We start from the raw sequence: 18,542 nt of genomic DNA, 5'->3' as shown, positions 1-18,542 counted from the left end.
CATGACCTGAAGAAAACCTGTAGGCTAAGGATACTCACGAGAAAGGCACCACAGGGTTGCCTGCTCTGCTGAAAACAGGTGTGTGAAGAGCCAGTACTGCTGGCTGGGTAATGAGTGGCTTGTGTTGACAATGACCTGGGTAATGTCCACAGGGAAAAAAAGTTCTGTTGCTATATCTGCAAAAGAAGGAAAGGGTGAGCTCTATACCTTCCTAGCAAGCATGGAACAGAGAGAAGATACTTGGGGACAGAGCAGAAATAGAGACAAGCATTCTTACATGACCTGAGGCCAGAGCAGGGCTAGAAATGACAGGGTATCAATCTGGTCAGGCAAAGGGGTTCAGAAGGTACTAGAACTTCTTAGAAACCATTCAGTTGTAAGCCCAGATTTTTTGTTTGGATGAAAGCTGAGCCCTCTGGTTCTCCTTTCTACCTCAGACAGGGGATCCCTCTAAGATTTCAGCCCGTTTCTGGGTGGCCTCAGATAACATAGCTCTGCCAACCAAAACGCCATATCAGCAGAGTCCTCTGTTTGAAAGTTTCAGCAAGCCATATTCCTGTTAGCTAAGTCATGTTGGAATCCAGGTTCAGAGGTTAATGCATGGTGGGTAGGTTGCTGCTGTACAGCAGGGTGGGTGATAAACGCAAACCGGCTTCCCTCTTACTCTCTTGAACCCTTTTGATGGCTTCTACTATGTTATTGCATAGCAGAAGGCCCCCACTACATGCAGGCTTTCAATCCCAGATTTGCCAGCCTTCACAGTTAAGAGCCAAACACTTTTCTAGGCCCTATAGGGTTGGCATGAGGGGAGTCCTGGACATGCTCAGTTAAGTTCTGCTCTTTAAGCACCCAATTTCTCCTGCTATATTTATTGTGTTTGTTTCTGTTTCAGCAACAGTCGGAATTGGCAATGAAGCCTCTTTACATTCTGTTCTGACTTCCCACTGCAGAAATCTCTGTGTTTATGAGTGGATAATTAGACTCAAGAGAATTTGATCCTTTGTGAGGTTCCAAGGTTTCAGAATGGATTAATAATAAAAGGCTCATCCATTGATTAGACCTTGGGTACCACCATATTGTCTCTGCAGCCTGGACTCAGCTATATAAACTCTTCCAAGTCAATACCCATACCTCCTGGAAAGTCTGACCTTGGCACCATTCCCCTTTCACATCCCATAGACTCCGGCTGAGACCCCATGTCAGAATCTAGGAAGAAGAAGTAAGATCACTGGTACTATTGAGGCAGCCAAATAAAAACATTCATGTCCTACAACCAGCACTAAATCCAAGGGAAGGATAGATCCAGCCACCCAGATGAGCAGGCTTGGTCCTGTACCAAACATTGGAAAGTCTTTCAGGGCTAGAATTAAGACCAAGGGGCCTCTCTTCCCAATGATGGCCGACTAGGATATCTTCTGCAACATATGCAGCTAGAGACATGAGCTCTGGGGGTACTGCATATTGTTGTTACACCTATGGGGTTGCAGTTCCCTTCAGCTCCTTGGGTACTTTCCCTAGCTCCTCCATTGGGGACCCTGTGTTCCATCCAATAGCTGACTATGAGCACCCACTTCTGTGTTTGCCAGGCACTGGCATAGCCTCACAAGAGACAGCTATATCAGGACTATGTGCGTCCTCTGATGAGCAATAAGAGCCTTTTTCTCCATAAAAAACATGCCCACAGAACATAAGTCTACATCCCACCCCTCCCTCCATGGGGAGCAGAATACCTTGTAGATGGAAACTGATGCTAAACTCAGGAAGTCACTCTACTGTCACCCCTGCTTTCCCACCTTGGAGCTCACCTTTCCAGAGGTAGACCTGCTGGAAGCTGGTAAAGCTGTCTTGAGTTCCCTCCAAGAGTGCCAGACCTGCAGAAGATTGCCATTTGGTGAGCCTGTTTGTGCTTGTTCTCACTGGTCACCAACCTTTACAATTGCCCTATAATCCCCTTAAGATCCTCTTGGCTTGAGAACTCTGCTTTCTATACAGGATCTCTCAAAGTCTCGTGAAGTACCACTCCAACACTTGGGTGCAAAACCAGAGCTGGCTAGACTTCAGGGATCTAACTCAAAGCAAAACAGACTAATATGGGAAGGGTCACAAGCCTATGTCACTGGAAGATAACCAAAACAGTTAACAACAGCAACAAAGACGACGACAACGACAAAAACAAGGTTTTTAAGCGGTCTCATTGTGGGGATTTCCTGGTATCAAACACTGCTGAGATTCTGATATCCTGAATGAAGCTGGGACCAAGAGGATGTAAGTAAGATCACATGCCATCAAAGTTGATGTCCTAAATTTGATCACCAGATCCCACATGTTAGAAAGAGAGAATTGACTTAGTCAAGTTGTCCTCTGACTTCACATGCTCATGGTGGCATGTATGCTCAGGCTACACGCACACACAGACACACACATACACACACATGCACACACACACACACGAGCATGCACATACACATGTACATGCACACACATACACACACACACACACCAAATACATAAATCACTAAATGTAAAAACTAATTGGAGCTGGAAATTAAATGATCGCAATACTTCACAATGTTACCTTCCAGATCCTTCACAGTTGATACATATCCAGTCGTTTGCAGATTTTCTTATTTGACTTATTGCTGATGTTATTAACTGTTCTTTAAAATTTGTATTGACATATAGTCACTATATGTAACGATGGGCTTTATAAAGAAATTTTCATTGACATTTATCATGTACTTTGACCATGATAATGCCTCATATCCTCTCCTTTCCCCCACTACTCTCCCCTCCCACTAAAGCTAGAGGCTTCTCTCTTTTCTGGCAAGTTCTCATCCTCTGGTGCCACACTGGCTAAAATTAGATTTCTTACACCCTCTCCTCTTGGTAGTAAACATTCCTCATTTTTTCTCTGTTCAGTCTCAGACTCAAAGTCTAAACAGAAACCCAGCACTCTCAATGAACACTCTCACGCAGCACACACCCCGGGTAATTTGAGGGGAAAAATATCTGCCATGGGCTCAGATTGTACAAAACCATTTCTTGGTGTTCTGTAGGGTTAGTGGTAGGTGTATTCATTTGATGTGGGCACCAGAAATCAGCCCTGGATGGGGTAAGTGATCGTAGATAAAACTTAGCTAGTTTCTAGAAACTGAGCATAGGAGCCCTACAATCCCTTGACTCTATGAAGGTGACGAAATGCAGGCTTGTTTTGCTTTGGTGATGCCCACATTTATCAGCTAGCTGGGGAACACCTTGGCCTTGGGGATGGAAAGCTTTGCAACTTTTGCACTCAGCACCTGGACTGATGCCTCCCATCTGCCTGGTAGGTTGTGCTTTGTGGTAGAGGACATATCCCAAGGTTGTGGTTATATCACGTGAGGACCAGTACTAAGTCATGGCTGGCCACACCACCCCTCCCTCAACCCTCTGTTCTCTCTCCAGTAGCCTTTTAACATCTCTTCTTTACCATCTCCGAAGTGGAATTTGCTATGAGCTGGCATTCAGATCAAGTCCAGAAGTGAGGAATGCAGTGACATCTGAGGAATGGAATTCCAAAGTGTCAGAGATGCCAAGCAATTTGCTGCAATAACCACAGATGACTTGAAAGCATTTTCTGCTTTCAGGAGTTTGACCTGCATTCCCTGGGTTGTTTGCCTCAGCAGGTGGTCCAAAGGATCATGAAAATAACACTGCAAAGCAGACTTTGGTGTGCTTACTGTTTAAAGGAAGTGGAGTCTACTGAGTTGTAGATTCCTACAACAAGGACCCTACCCACATTAGCTTTCTATATCAGATCTAAGCCTGGATAACCTTGGTCCAGGTCTCTGCTTTATTCAACTGTGACATTAGTAGCTAGCTGATAAACAAAAGAAATCCACCCTACTGAGTATTGCCATGAGACATACATGTGAATGACCAGATAGTTGGAACTTGGGAAAAGAAAATCCCCAGTCTAGAACATACACTCACACACACACACACACACACACACACACACACACACACCAGATATATACATATACACATACTCATATACACCACATATATACATATACAGATACCACACATACTACACATACCACATCACACACACATATACACATGCACACACACACACACACACACACACGTGTGTGTGTGTATGTGTGTGTATGTATATCACAGACTCCACACACATACCCCCAACACCACACATACATACACACACACATCACACACACACACACACAAACATATATTCATGCCTACATACATACATAACACACAAACACTATATATATATGATACCACACACATACCATATACATACACATAGCACACACACAGCAACATACATGTAGCATATATGCATAGCACACACACACACACACACACACACACACACACACACACACACTACTGAATTGAAAACCCAAAGCTTGGGCTGGAGAGATTGTTCAGTTGGTAAACTCTTGCCTCACAAATGTGAGGACCTGAGTTTGTTCCATTAAGCCCATTCAATAAGCTAGGCAAATGCTTGTAATTCCAGCGATGGTGAAATGTAAGGTAGAGATAAGCAGATCCTTGGGAACTTTATTGTCTGGCTATGCTAGCCTCAGTGAAACCCCTGGCCAATGAGAGACCCTGTCACAAACAAAAACTGAAAGGCACTAGGGAATGATACCCAAAAAAGTTGTCTTCTGATAAACACACACACACACAGAGGAACAGATGAGCCAGATGAGCAGATGAAAGGCCTAAATCCTTCAAAGGCCTTTCGCTGTGACTCGGTTGCAGGGAGGCCAAGCCAGGGCACATTCCTTGAACACACACAGCAAGCACATGCTCAGGCGTAAGTAGTTCAGTGACTTACTGCTGCCAACTTATCACATGTCTTTCCTGAAATGCCTGTTTTCACCATGGGTGCCTCTCAGAGTAATGAAGACCATCTGTGAGGCAGTCATCCCATAAATAAGCTGTTTGATTCTGTTTACCACCAAAAGAAGCTACTTCAGCTCCCTGGAATTCTGCCAGATTCTGCAGTGTATTTCCAGGCTTTGGTTGGGTGTGCCACGCAGATTGCCTATGTGTTTTCTACACTGGATTTTAAACTCTCTGTCACTAATCCAAAATTTAGTAAGGCATATATAATTCTTCAAAGAGTAACATGCATACTACATATTGCTCTGAGTATCAGCAAGAGTTTAAAAATAATGATACAATATCATCCAAAATTCTCTCTGCAGATCTGAGAGTACGCGAGTGGCTAAGACTTCCAGAGCCTGGTTTTAGGTCCAGGTGCCTCCTTAGGAGTGACCTAACTCCTGTGTGCCTGTTTCCCATCAGCTGTAAGATGAGAATGATTACAATGACAGTGCATCCCTTGAATCACTGTGTAGGTGCAGGTCTCAGCCTCGGTGCTATCTGACCTAACAGTCCTTAGGAGGTATTTTGTTTCTATGACAACCGATATTGCTATCCTCTCTTCCAACCTAGCAGGCAACTGCTTTAAGAATTATTGGAACTGCTCCTCAGAACACGGATTCCTGGTCCTGTTGGGCATGGTGGCCTGAGACTTAGCATGTCTAACCAGTTGTGGGCGATACTGGCCCCAGTGTGGCTAACCTTGTGAACAGCACTGGCCTGGCCAATGGTACCTTAGGACAGAAAGGAAAGCCTGTCCTCTTTACTGAGCCTGCTAAGAGGGGTAGGCTGGAAAGAGGGCAAAAAGGAGGCCTGACTGTTACAGGGAGGTCAGAGGCCTTGGAAACTCAGTACCCTTCTCTGTGAGCTAAGGGGCAGGCCTGCTATCTCTAACATTATATCTTTCTGAAAAGTCTGAAGAGCTTCAGCAAAATAGGAGATGGGGCACTCTCAGGTTCTGCAGCTCTCTCTGCCTGCTGCACATCACCATCATCTCTAACAGGCCTATCCCTGTCCCCTGTGGCTAGAAGAGGGGGTGCATTAACCCCCCAGGGGGGACAGCCAGGGTCTTTTGCAGTAGTCTCCCCCCCCCTTACTTCTCTGCAGGCATTTTACATGACACTTTGTAATGCCTCCTACTAATGGAACAGTATTTCCCGTCTTTTGGCTTCTGGTTTCCCCATGCGGTTTATCTATGCACCAAAAATGAGGCAGAGATGAGTTGTCTATAGACTTTCAGAAGCCTTGCACTTCTTCCTTATTCTGTCCTGCCTCTGCCACCTGCTGGAAAAGAGTACACTCATTCCCAGTGAGGAGGAAACCAGCCGGAGCAGGACCAGCCCCAGTTAGCCCAAGAATAATGGACCAAGAACTGGACATGTTAGAGTCCTAAGGGACCTTGGACCCAGCTAGCTGAAGCTTTGAAAGCTAAATCAAATAAATCAACTTAATGTTTTGATGATAGACATATTATATATATATATATATATATATATATGCATGCCATTAGCTTCCTGTGCAGCTTCATGGGTGCCGTTTCCTTCTATACTATAAATGGAGCCTGCATAGCCTGGAGGGTGAGGTCAGTGTGAGGAGGATGTATCTGTACCTGGTAATTTTGAAGCTGAATAGGGGTACAAGCTCTCAGGATGTAGACCTGTGTCTAAGAAGTTAACAGAGCCCTCACTGGTGGGAAGAGGAACTTAGAAGCACTGTGAAATGTAGAGGCTTACTTACCCTGCAGGAACTCTTGGCCTCCCAGACTCAAGGCCATCTGGCGACTCCCCTGGTCATATGTCACCCCAGCACATGTAGCATTGGCCTGAGTAGCAGAGGTATCCCTCCAGTCATTGATGTGGCAAAGCAGAATGTCAGGAGAACTGAGCAGTCCACAGATGGTGGGCCCTGCCAAAGGGAATAGGCCAGTGTGAGGGAAACCATGAGGGCCCTGCACAGCCATCCTTTGATCTGAGAGCCTGGGCTGCCTGAGGATGGGACAGGAACACTGGAGCACCGAAGCCTGCTTTCAACCCACTTTCCAAAGATAGCCTTAGCGGTCCTCTTATGTGGCACTAATGTACTACACAGGGAGGATTGTGGACATGTTCAGTTGCTGGCACCAGCTGTGGACTTTGTCATGTTGTCACATGAGGGTTGAGATGCTATTGGGGAGTTAATGTCCACAATGAGCACACAGAAGACTCTGCAGTACAGCCTGGTTCAAGAGTCCAGGCCTCATTAGATATCCTCATATCACAGACTGTGAGACTGAGACACTACAAAAGGAGAAGTGGGTTTTCTAGTGTCTGAGAAATAGTGAAAGGGTGGAGGCAGCAGCCGCTGCATTGAGGAGCAGATTGAGCTGGCTATAGAACCGCAGAGCAGTCTGGGTACAATAAAAATGTGGGAGCTCAAAAGAAGTCTGAGCACCATGGTTTATGTGAGAGAAAAAGTGATCAAGAGAGTAAGGGGGGAAGGAAGAACCAGGGAGGAGGGGAGGGAGAGAAGGAGGGAAGTAGGGAGAGAGGGGGGAATTGTAACATATTTAATTTGGAACTTGGTGCCCTTGACCCTGACTCCCAGGTAAGAAGTCACACATTTTCCTCCACATGTTTCTATGATAGGGACCAGTCACTTGCTAATCACATCCTTTAGCTTCAGTGACACTTATGTAAACCTTAGGGCATGGGAGTTCCCTAGAGTTCCTCTTTCCAGTAGCCTCCAGTATAATGCAGGCTTGGACCCTCAGGAGTTATCACTAACTACTCCTCATTGAAAATATAAGCCATCCATTGGGATTTAGAGGAAGGTAGTCAGAGGAGGCTAGAGGCAGCTGCAGGTTTTGTGAGGGGTGGCTAGGAGGTGTAAGGGAAAGGAGGAATTTTAAAGAAACTAAAGGTTTTAAATGCTGTGGTAAAGGGTGTAACAGGATTTTGTCCCCAGATCTCAGCAAGTCCAGCCAAAGCCCCCTGAATTAAAACTACCCACTGTACCAGATGAGTCGGGAAGGAGAGCCAGATGTTTCTAGCCATGTCACAAGGGCCCAAATTCTGGCACTGCATGTGAGGGTAGGGGTGGGTAAGTGCTGGGCAATTCACTGATGACGAGTTAGACTTGGAAGGAATAGCAAGCAGGCTGCCAACCACAGTGTTGTGGAAAGAAGGGCTTGGAAGGCTCACTGCCCCCATGGAACAAAATGATCCTTCATATATGATCCCAGGGAAAATGAAGTCAGTGTTTCCATGGAAGCATCACATGGTCTGCTGAGGAACACAGCATCTAGAGAAACAGTCGCGCCCGCAGAATATATGTTTAGTTCAAGGAGGCATCCTGTCTCTGAAGACAGACTTTCTAAACTTGGGTATGGAGAAAGACATGTGTTGATGCACAAGCCAGGGACAGTTAATGATTTGCCCATCTAAATACTAACAGGAACCCACACTGTATAATCATACGGCTGAAACCAAAAGGATGATTAAGAATCAAGTTGTTCTAACTATCGTTTAACTAAACAGTCTCATTCTGGGGTTGAGGATGTAGCTTCATTGGTACAGTGCTTGCTTTGCATACATAACGCCCAGGTTCAACCCCTAATACCACATAAACCTGGCATGATGGGACATGTCTATAATAATAGCACTGAAGAGGCAGAAAGAGGAAGGTTACAAGTTTAAAGTCATCCTTGGGTACATAGTAAATTCTAGCAGGATAAGAAAGATAGTGTTTCAATAAAAACAACAACAAAACCCAACCCATTTCCTTTTTACCACTACTGATGCAGTGAGCTCAGCTGGGCATCTTCCAACATTAGTTCCCTTGATCTGTCAGCAGCATGAGGGACTCTCAAGCCCCCTGCACATACTACCCTCCCTCACTTGGTTACTTTAAGCTGCCCTGGGTTTCTTTCTCCTTGCTTAGTGGTTCTACCTTTCTTTCAGGTAGTCACTGGGCTATGACCCACTTATTCCTCACCCTCTAACCCACCACCGATGACCACCCCTCCCCCCGGAATCCTCACTTGCACTCAAACATTCTTTTATTTTAAAACAAATTAAGACAGGGTCTAATGTATGCTAGGCAGCCCTCTGATGTGATGACTTTGAACTTTTTATTCTCTTTTCCTGACCTCCTTAGTTGTAGTTATATAGGTGTGCACCTCCAAACCTGGCTTTCTGTGGTGCTGGAGATGGATCCAAGAGCCATAGGCATAGACAGCAAGCATTCTACCAACTGAGCTGCTTCCTTGGCCCTATCCTACCACTTCTGATGCGACCAAGCACTGAGGCTGCCCCGCTAGTTGCTGTCTTCTCTCCACTTGTCCTCTCTGATGACTCCGGATGCTACTTCCCATCCAGTGCTTTCTGTCTTTCATCCACTCTGTCCCTCCAGACCCTGGAGCTTTTCATCCAAAGTTTCATCCAAACATTTCATCCAAATGTTTTATAAATGTCTCAAAAGTGTTTCAAACTTAGTGTACCCAGATAAGAATCCCCAACTCTCCCTCTGGTGTCATGCAATAGATAACCTGGTGTCTCTGCTATGCATGACTTACCATAGAGCAGACTCCCACCATGTGAGCCAGCCACATGTCTCCTTCTTTCTTAACTACACACATCCAGAGTCCTTTTGAATTTGTCTCTTTTTCCTCATGCCACTGTCACCACACTAGCCCAGGTCACCTGGTCTCCTGCATAACTTCTCACCGTCTTGACCACTCCATACCCAAGTCAGCCTCATCTGCTCCTTTCTACACTCCAGCCAGAGTGCTGACTTCAAATGCAAATGTGACTGTGATCCTGGCCCATACCATTCCAGCACCACAGAAAGCCAGGTTTGGAGGTCCACACCTGTAATCCAACAACTAAGGAGGTGGAGGAAGAAGGATATGAAGTTCAAGCTTATTGAATTAGAGGGTATGCCTAGGATACATTAGATCCTGTCTAAGCCCCCCCCCTTTTTTTTCTTAAACAAAAGAAGGCTCAGGTCATGCTCAAAACTTTCATGGCTTCCAGGTGTTCTCAAGATGAAAATGCTGGTTAATGCTGCTGAAAAAAACCTGATGAAACCTCTCCCTCCTGCTCCTTCCTAAGCTAAGGCCACCCTCTGCTAGTTCTCCTTACCCTGGGGAATCCAGCTAACTCAGTGTTCCTTCTCTTTATCTTGCACTGACTTCCTGTAGTCTTCCTCCTCTGCCCAGGACTACCGTCTCTCTTCATGGCACCACATTAAAGTCTACACTCTGTCTGAGACCCAAGAAAACTTCATTTCTCTCTCTGAATAGGACAAAACACTTACTATAGGTTTCCAAAGTTGTATTTAATGTTCTTTTAGGACATAGTAATTACCAATTATCCTTCTCTCTCTCTCTCAATAATTTCATCAGGGGGTGGGGAAGGACAGTAGGCAGGAAAAAAAAGTGTGAACTATTTTTCAGGAATCCACTCACCATGCTGACAAGCTTGCTTAGACCCAGAGTCTGCTAGTAATCCTCACAACAGATGGGAGTCTCCCAGCCTCTAGCCAAGCAACGCCCACTCTTGCATTGCCCTGGGTTTCTCATCTCATCTAAGTGCTTCTTTACCCCAACAGAGCCTGGATCAGCCTCTGCCTTCCCAGAAAGCCACTGAATCCCAACATCCCCTCCTAACCTAACCTACTAAGTGCCTGGGTCTGCTTCTATAAAATGCAGAGCTATATGCTGCTGAGCAGCCACTGAGAACGACTGAGGGGCAGAGATAGAATAGGCCAGTTATCTTTATAGTTATCAGGAGCAGAGGAGTCAACTAAGGTGATTTGACTGAATGTGACCTTGCCAGGATTCTCAGCTAACAGTAAGATATTGGGAAAAAAAACACCTTGGGTCAAATACCACCATGTCCCATCAGAGGCTGCATAACACTGATAAATGATTTCAATTCTCAGAGCTCCGGTTTTGGTTTGTAATATTGAAGACAGCTCTAATAAGCTAGTTTTATGACATAAAATATGGTACAATCTTAACATGGGAAAGAGACCAGGATTTGCCCCTGCCTTTTTGTGTAAAGTTTATCTTCAATTTGAGCATAGTAATATTATGCTAGCAAATTTCAGTGGCAGGCTCTGTGCTTTCTGAGTCTCCAAATGCCTCATATCCCTAGTTAGGCCCAGCCGTCCTGTTGGCCATACCTCCTTTAACCTGTGTGATGATGAAGCCATCACAGCAGGAGTCATTGTCACAGGCAAGCAGACAGTAGATGTGTGTATCTGTCAGATTGGCTCCTGAGGCTGAGAACACCACAGGGCTATATAACCCAGAGAGCACATTTTGAAAACCCGTTGGTTCGAAGCTCTTCTGACCAGCTGCAGTAGATTCATAGCCTAAGGAAAGAAAGAAGAAAGGCTGAAAAGACCTCAAAACGCTCTGGGATAGGAGCTCCCTGATCTTAATCATGTCTTCTGATTTTGCTCCATGAGTGCTGGGGTAGTAAGGGGGGCCAAGACAAGATTACCTCTGGGCATGAAACCTCTAAACTTGACTGTGCCTGGAGACGATGTGACTACCAGAGATCTGAAACCCATAATACCTTTGGGTATCTAAGCTGAACACCTAGAAAATTGCATGTGCTGTTCTTTTGATTATTCCTATGGGACAACAATGCCCCATCTTCATGGGCATGCACCACACAGCATTGCACTTCATCTTTATTGCTTCATGTATGTAGCATAGATAAGTCTGAACATGCAGCAGACAAGGAAACTAGGATGCCATCATTCAGAAGTCACAATGGATGCTATTTCCCCCATCTTGTTACACCAGATAACAGAAAAGAACTTAGAGTAGACAAGGGAGCTACACAGCTGAGTGGTCCAATCTCTCACTTTCAGCCTGGTTGAGGATCCACCTTTCAAATCATTGCCATATAAACCTTCACTATGTGACCTGTCTTCATCACTCAGCTCCTGCTGACACCTGCTTTCCATGCCATATTCTACACTGTCTACAGCAGCCATTTCTTAGGAACTCAAACCAGCAGGTTTGGCAGGGTAATATTTTCTTTGCTATCCCTCTGGTTAAAAGTGGCTTGCTTTGGGGTTCACCTGTTCTTAATTCTGGTTCCACTTAGAGCATCAATCTACAAACAATATGCTCACATGTAGCCTTATTCTTTTGTTTGTGTTATTCTGAGGAAAGAGCCTTGGTCTGTGATATGACCTGGTCTCCAGTAGGTAGGTAGTAGGGGAGACTCAGAGCCCATGGCTTCCCTGCCCTGACTTACATTAGTTCAGTGGTGATTCAGGCCTGCATGGACTCTCATTCCTATAGACACTGCAAAGCCTCATGGTACAACCTCAGATTCTGAAAACCCCAAGGGCATACCCTGAAGGTTCCCTCCTACACAAGTGCCTGGATCCTCTGGCCCTATGCCTCCTTAACTACTTTCATGCCTGAGAACTATTCTCTTCATGAATGTTGAAAAGAGACAAACTACATGCAAAACAGCTATACAATGATCCCAGCACTAGCTTATGCCCAACTGGTGCTTCAAAACACTACAAAATGACAGCATCTCTTCATTTCAAGCAGGGATGCCTTCAGCCCCACCTGCCCGGATGGGCTTGGAAAGCTGCCACCAACCCTGCAGTAGTGCCCAGTTCCCCTTTGAGGAACTGTCCTAAGTTGTCATAAAATTTGTCACTCTTTCCCTAAATCTCAATCACTTCCTGCTTGGGCCTTTAGAGACGGTCCCATTCCCCCTCCCTCTGTATTTAAGCTCTGTGAGAGAATATCTACACAGCAGCTCCTAAATATGTGCATCAGCAGTCATCAGCCAAATGTCACTATCTGAACAATGATTGCATTGAGTAGAGCTTGACTGCCACAGCCATTTGAGTACATAGTAATACTGTGTGACTGTTGACTGTCATTTATTTTCATTGCATAGGTTCTCAGACTGTAGTTCTATGGGACAGTGCTGCCTGATGCCAAGGCCAGAGTCAAAGCTGACTGGGGTGTCCTTCACATAGCACAAGTGCCACAGAGGACCCTGAAATTGCCATGTGGGAGGATCCTTCCCATCCTTCAAGTATCACTTGTAATACCATCTCTTCTAGGGTTCCTCCTATAATTGCTAAAACAGCTCGGTTTTACTTTTGTTCCATCTCCCCTCTTCATTTTAAATCTGAGCACTTCACACCCTGCAAAACATTTTCAACATCCAACTCATTCTTTTGCCACTCAGTGATTTGTTCTGTTCACAACATTAGCCTCTAGGCCACTAGAGTCCTTATAGTCCTGTGATGCCTAGTGAGGAGTTAAGGACATTCTAAGGCTGTGTGCCCTACATGGCTGTCATGTTCTCAACACTGGCAAAGGTCACAGTGATCATATTTAGAGGAAGTTTCACATGGATGTAGTGGGTAACAGAATGCTTCCCCTTTCCATATCTCATCTTTCAGCTGGGAGCTGAGATCACCCATCCTCACAGAGGAGCTTCCCAACATTGTTTTCTTATGATGCTAAGGAGCACATGCTCCTCTCACAGGTTCTAGGACCATAGACCTCAGCTGGGCAAAGAGAGCAGGTGGTACCAGACATCATAGCAAGCTGGAGGTCTATGTTGCCCCTCCCAATTTCATGGTCCTATCACAAAAGTCGCTTAGGGTGAGGGGTGAAACTGGACATGACTGCCCTTAGTGGGTGAGGGATGTTTAGAAACTATGTTCTTTCCATTTGTAATGTATTATTACCATGTGAGAGAAAGGACTGAAGTTAAAGCAGAGGTGAGAAAAAGTCTGACCATCAATAGAAAAAGAACACAGAAGGCTGAGTACAGCCACCTTTTCCTTCCACTACAGTGGGAACACATCTTGGCTTTAAACATCCAGAAAGCAAAATAAAGCCGCAAGCCAATTTCTGCCCTTGGTTTAGTTTGGCAGCAAGGAGGTTCTCACTTTCCCTTGTAATCCAAATATAAACTTCCAGGAGACAGGAGGAGACACAAGACAACAAACATTTTGATACAATTGTATTCTTAAGTGTGATAAAAGGCTAAATTATAGTTTTTAAGGGACATTTTTGTCTGGTGTCACTTTATTTGTTTTGGCTTTTATTTTAAGAAAACAATCCCTAAGCTTTGCTATGCTTAAAAGTGGATGGTAGAAACAATTGGGCATTGAGGCGGAAGTCATAGCAGCCTTGGCTATAGATCAGAGAAACTTAACACTGGTACCCTACATACACTCTGGCCCATTGGGACGGGGATGTGAGGGAACAAGCTCTGTACTTGTCCCTGCAGAGGTTGAAGGATGTGGCAGGGTCAGCTGAGTCTGTGGCTTGCCCATTAACACTGTTTCTAGCTCAAGGCCGAGGCTGCAGAATCTCAGAATTTGGCTGCATGTGCCTAGAGATGCAGGCCTCAGAAAACACCATTTCACTCCTCTTTACTCCAACCCTAACATCCCAAGTCTTGCCTTCATTAGCTGTCTTCTGTTCCTTGACCAACAGAAAACTTCATAAGAAGATAGCTGTAGAAAGTCTCACTTTCCCAGTACTTACCAAAAGGGGTTTGAGGGGTAACAGGAGCTACCTAATACCACATTCCTGACTCCAAGATTCACACAGGACCACTACTTCACTGGTATGAACATTAAAGTCCACAGTATCTGGGAAGATTCCAGAACTCAAAGAGCTAGCATTGTGGTAGTTCTGGCCACATGGCTGTCTTCAAGGCAGAAATAAGACACAGAAGTCAGAAATCCTGCCTCTCAGAACCACTAAAAAGCCACAGCTCAGGACAGTGGAAGGAGCCACAGGACACAGAACACAGCTTCACATTGTTGTCACCTCACTGCCCCTGCAGGTGATGTGCAAGCAGGAGGCAGGCAAGGCAGGGCACAGGGATATAGGCCACATGACATAAAGACATTTGCTGTTCACGTGCACATACTGCCAGGAAGCCAGATTCTCTCCCTATTATTCCTGTATTATTTTGAGAATGCTGAGGTCCCAGCCCAGTTTTTCAGGAACCAACGGAACCACTATGAAAGGACTGGCAAGATGGCTCAATATGTAAAGTCTCTTGCTGCCAAGGCTGACAACCTGAATTTGATCTCTAGAACTTGCATTGTAGAAGGAGTGGAATTACTTCAAGTTGTTCATTGACTTCCACATGCATGCTCTGGTATATGTGTGCCAACTCATGAATACACATAGATAGATGATAGAAAGTAGATAAATAGATAGATAAATAAATAGGTGATAGATAAGTGGATGGATGATAGGTAGGTAGGTAGATAAATAGATAGATAAATAGATAGATGATAGGTAAGTGGATTGATGATAGGTAGACAGAAAAAATTTTTAAAAAGACACGTGGAGTATTACAAAGAGCCTGTATTTTTAAGGCAAAAGAAAGCAGACATTAAATACTGAGATGAGACAACTCATGTTGTCTCAAACCTTGGAGAGTTATTAAGAACTTTATATCCCCCCTCCTCTCCCATCCAGATCCACTCCCTTTCTGTCTCTCATTAGAAAACAAACAGGCAGCATACAAGGGCTAGACCTAGGCCCTTTGTGCATATGCAGCAGATGTGCAGCTTGTCTTCATGTGGGCCCTCCAACAACTGGAGCAGGGACTTACCCTGACTCTGTTGCCTGCCCATGGATCTTGTACTCCCAACTGAGCTGTCTTGTCTGGCCTCAGTGGGAGAAGATGTACCTAATCCTGCAGTAACCTGAGGTGTCTGGGTGGGTTGGTTTCCTGGGAGGGACCTCCCTCTTCTCAGAGATGAAGGGAAGGGGTGACAGGGGAGGGGTTGTGTGAGGAGGGGACTGGGAGGAAGGAGGGCTGCAAATGGAATGTAAAGTGAGTATAAATAAATTAATGGAAAAAAGGAAAAAGAGAAAAAAAAAGGAGTCTAAGGGATAATAAAATATGTTACATCACATGAGAAGAAAATCTACTTTCAATAAAAGGAAAAACAAAACAACAAAAGAAATACCAGGTCAATTAGCAAACATTAAAAAAAAAGACCTTGATATCTTATCTAACTCATCAACAGCCTCAAAATGTACCATCTCCCAGGTGACAAATATGCATAGTGCCACCAGAGAGGGTCCCATGTGCATAGAGATGGAATAGAAAGCCCTTTAGTCAAGATGGGAGGGGGGGTTGGCAGTGACGTTCAGCAAAAACAGAGAAGATGAAGGAGCTAGAAGGTCTGGGAGGCATGGCTGCAGGAAGCTAAGCCAGGACCTGCTGGAATGCCAGATGTAAGCAGGGTGAAGGCCTTGGTACGCATGCACCTAGGCCAAGCTGGCTGAGTGCATGTCTGCACTCTGTTGCATGCATATAAGCCAAGCTGGCTGGGTGCATGTCTGCATTCTGTCACATGCACATAGGCCAAGCTGGCTGGGTGCCTGTCTGCACTGTGTCTGTGTTACCATTGACTCCTTGGTTCCTGCTGTATGAGACTCACAGCCTCAGCAGACCAGGATAAAAACCAGAACTGATGGCTCAGATGAATGTTACAGAAATCCTTTTGTAGCTGCTGGGAGGCCACTGTCTGTCTGCAGAGGACAGGCGGGTTGAGCCTGCTTCAGGTGGGATCAGGGAGAAGAGGGTCTCATGCATGCAGTGAGGGGAGGGGTCAGTCTCTTCCTCACAGACACATCATTCTGAAACCACTCTAAACAAAATCAAGGGATGCTCCAGCATCGCCAACCTACCTTTCTTTACATACACAGCCAGAGAATCCTTGCCACTATTCCTCACTTTCACCTGGCACCTAAGGCTTCCGAAGCTGGTTGCCTTCAGGCTGCCCAGAGCATCTTGTTCCTGGAAATGGAAAGGGCCCCATTATCATCCAATATTTCCAATAGTTCAAGGCAATTCAACACATACTTACCAAACTCTGACCACAGTTATCGAGTAGATAGATACAAGGAAAATTAGTGAGGACATCTGATTCTAGCTTTCCTAGCCTATTAGAAGGGCACGCATGTGAGCAGTAGACCCCCATCAACAGTGATGGCAGCTGCACATAGTTGTGCAACTGGAGTCTGTTACAGGGGTGACAGTGATTAATTCTATGGAGAAGAACTGAGGAGAGCTTCCCAATAAGACTGAATGTGGATGGGGCTCTAATTGAAGACCAGAATTCTGTCCAGTGAAATAGGAAATGGCCAGAGAGGGGAGGAGGGGGGAGTCAGCTCAGGGAGGCCTTGCAGGTGTTCTGCCCACAGGCGGATTTGAAGCTTAGAAAGCTCAGCTCGACCTGCAGAGCACCTTGCCGTTCTTGGTCACCTTGGCACTCTTCTGATTTGCTCTCAGCAGTTCCATGGGTGAGTAGGTAGGACAAAGCTAGCATACTCATCCCTGCTTATCATACAGTATTTGCCCTTCCTCAGGGTTGCCAGCCATGACATTTCCCATGAGGGCTTTACAGGGGGCAAAGACTAAAATACAGGCTACTTGAAGGCACTGACTCTTCATGCTTTCTTTACTCAAGAGATGGAGGATGGAATGAAGGGCCACAAAAACCATTAAAAGAAGGAGGTGTGAATGCCTGAAAAGGATTGAAATACAAACCCAGAGCAGTGAAAGTTCCTCTCATATCCCTTCTGGTTGCATCCCGATTGGGCTGGAACCATAAGATGCAGGGAGAATTACTAAACTTAGGAGACTGAATTCCTGCACTGCAGCTCCAGAACCTCAAAGGAGTTGGAGCCAAAGAGCCAGGGAGGCTATGAGAACTGTTGGGAATGGGGTCCTAGACTGGAACAAGGTGGACCAATTATAAGTAACCAACATCCAAGCCCCACCCCTGCATTACTGCACTGAGAGCCCAGGGCCTTGGAAGGAACCTTAACAAAGTTCCATGCAAGACTTCCTGTGAAACTTCCTGCTGACCTAGTTAGAGATTGGGGAGGGGACTAGCATTGACACAGGTGATATCTATTATAGTAATATTCATAGCAGAAATTGTCCTGTAATTTTTTTCTGAAGGGGTTCTTCAATCCCCACAATCTCCCCGTGATGTGTTGCTATGTGGGTTATCTGAAGGACCTGGGAGCTAAAGAGCAGGAAGTGAGTGGTAGGCACTGATATTTGTTTGCATCTGTGTCCTGCCAGCATTTCATTTACATCTAATAAGCTGCTAAAACTCTGGGGACGTCCTCTCCATTACATCTTGCAAGGCATGAACACTGTGACACATGTGTTCAGAGAACAGGCATGTGCAGTACCCAGTGTAGGTGATGTCTGAAAACTAGCATGCATCTTAGTGTGGACTGGCTACCACACTAACATGGTACAGATACGCAAAACTCCTGAGGAAGAAAAGATGTATTATGTTAACACACACAAACCTAAAAGAGGCTTCAATACATAGACATTTTTCTAAGAGGACACAGACGAATTTAAATGGACACAGAAGAAAGAAACTTTCAAGATCAGCCATTAGGGACCCCTGGGAACCAGAAACTGATTTTGGCTGGATGGCCTTCTATTCTAATGGAATGGTGGTGGGTTTTTTTTGTTTGTTTTTGGTTTTGGCTTTTTAATGTTCTACAAAGATTTCCTTTTCTTTTAGGGGGGGGGTATTTTATTTATTTACATTTCAAATGTTATCCCCCTTCCTGGTTTCCCCACAAC

General features: G+C 45.3%; 1 protein-coding gene across 1 annotated transcript in view; it reads right to left on the bottom strand.

The window, feature by feature from the left end:
- Positions 1–18,542, bottom strand: part of Tg (thyroglobulin) — a 180,146-nt gene that overhangs the window by 115,561 nt on the left and 46,043 nt on the right. The window contains exons 25-30 of the mRNA XM_021183215.1: positions 16,616–16,724; positions 11,071–11,262; positions 6,643–6,810; positions 1,806–1,871; positions 1,132–1,206; positions 39–176 (exon numbers count right to left, since the gene is read on the bottom strand). Of these exons, the coding sequence (XP_021038874.1) occupies positions 39–176; positions 1,132–1,206; positions 1,806–1,871; positions 6,643–6,810; positions 11,071–11,262; positions 16,616–16,724 (748 nt within the window). The remainder of the gene's footprint in view (positions 1–38; positions 177–1,131; positions 1,207–1,805; positions 1,872–6,642; positions 6,811–11,070; positions 11,263–16,615; positions 16,725–18,542) is intronic.

This window comes from Mus caroli, chromosome 15 (genome assembly GCF_900094665.2).
Source record: "Mus caroli chromosome 15, CAROLI_EIJ_v1.1, whole genome shotgun sequence".
In the NCBI taxonomy this organism is placed as follows: domain Eukaryota; kingdom Metazoa; phylum Chordata; class Mammalia; order Rodentia; family Muridae; genus Mus; species Mus caroli.
This window is presented reverse-complemented; position numbering and strand designations above follow the sequence as displayed.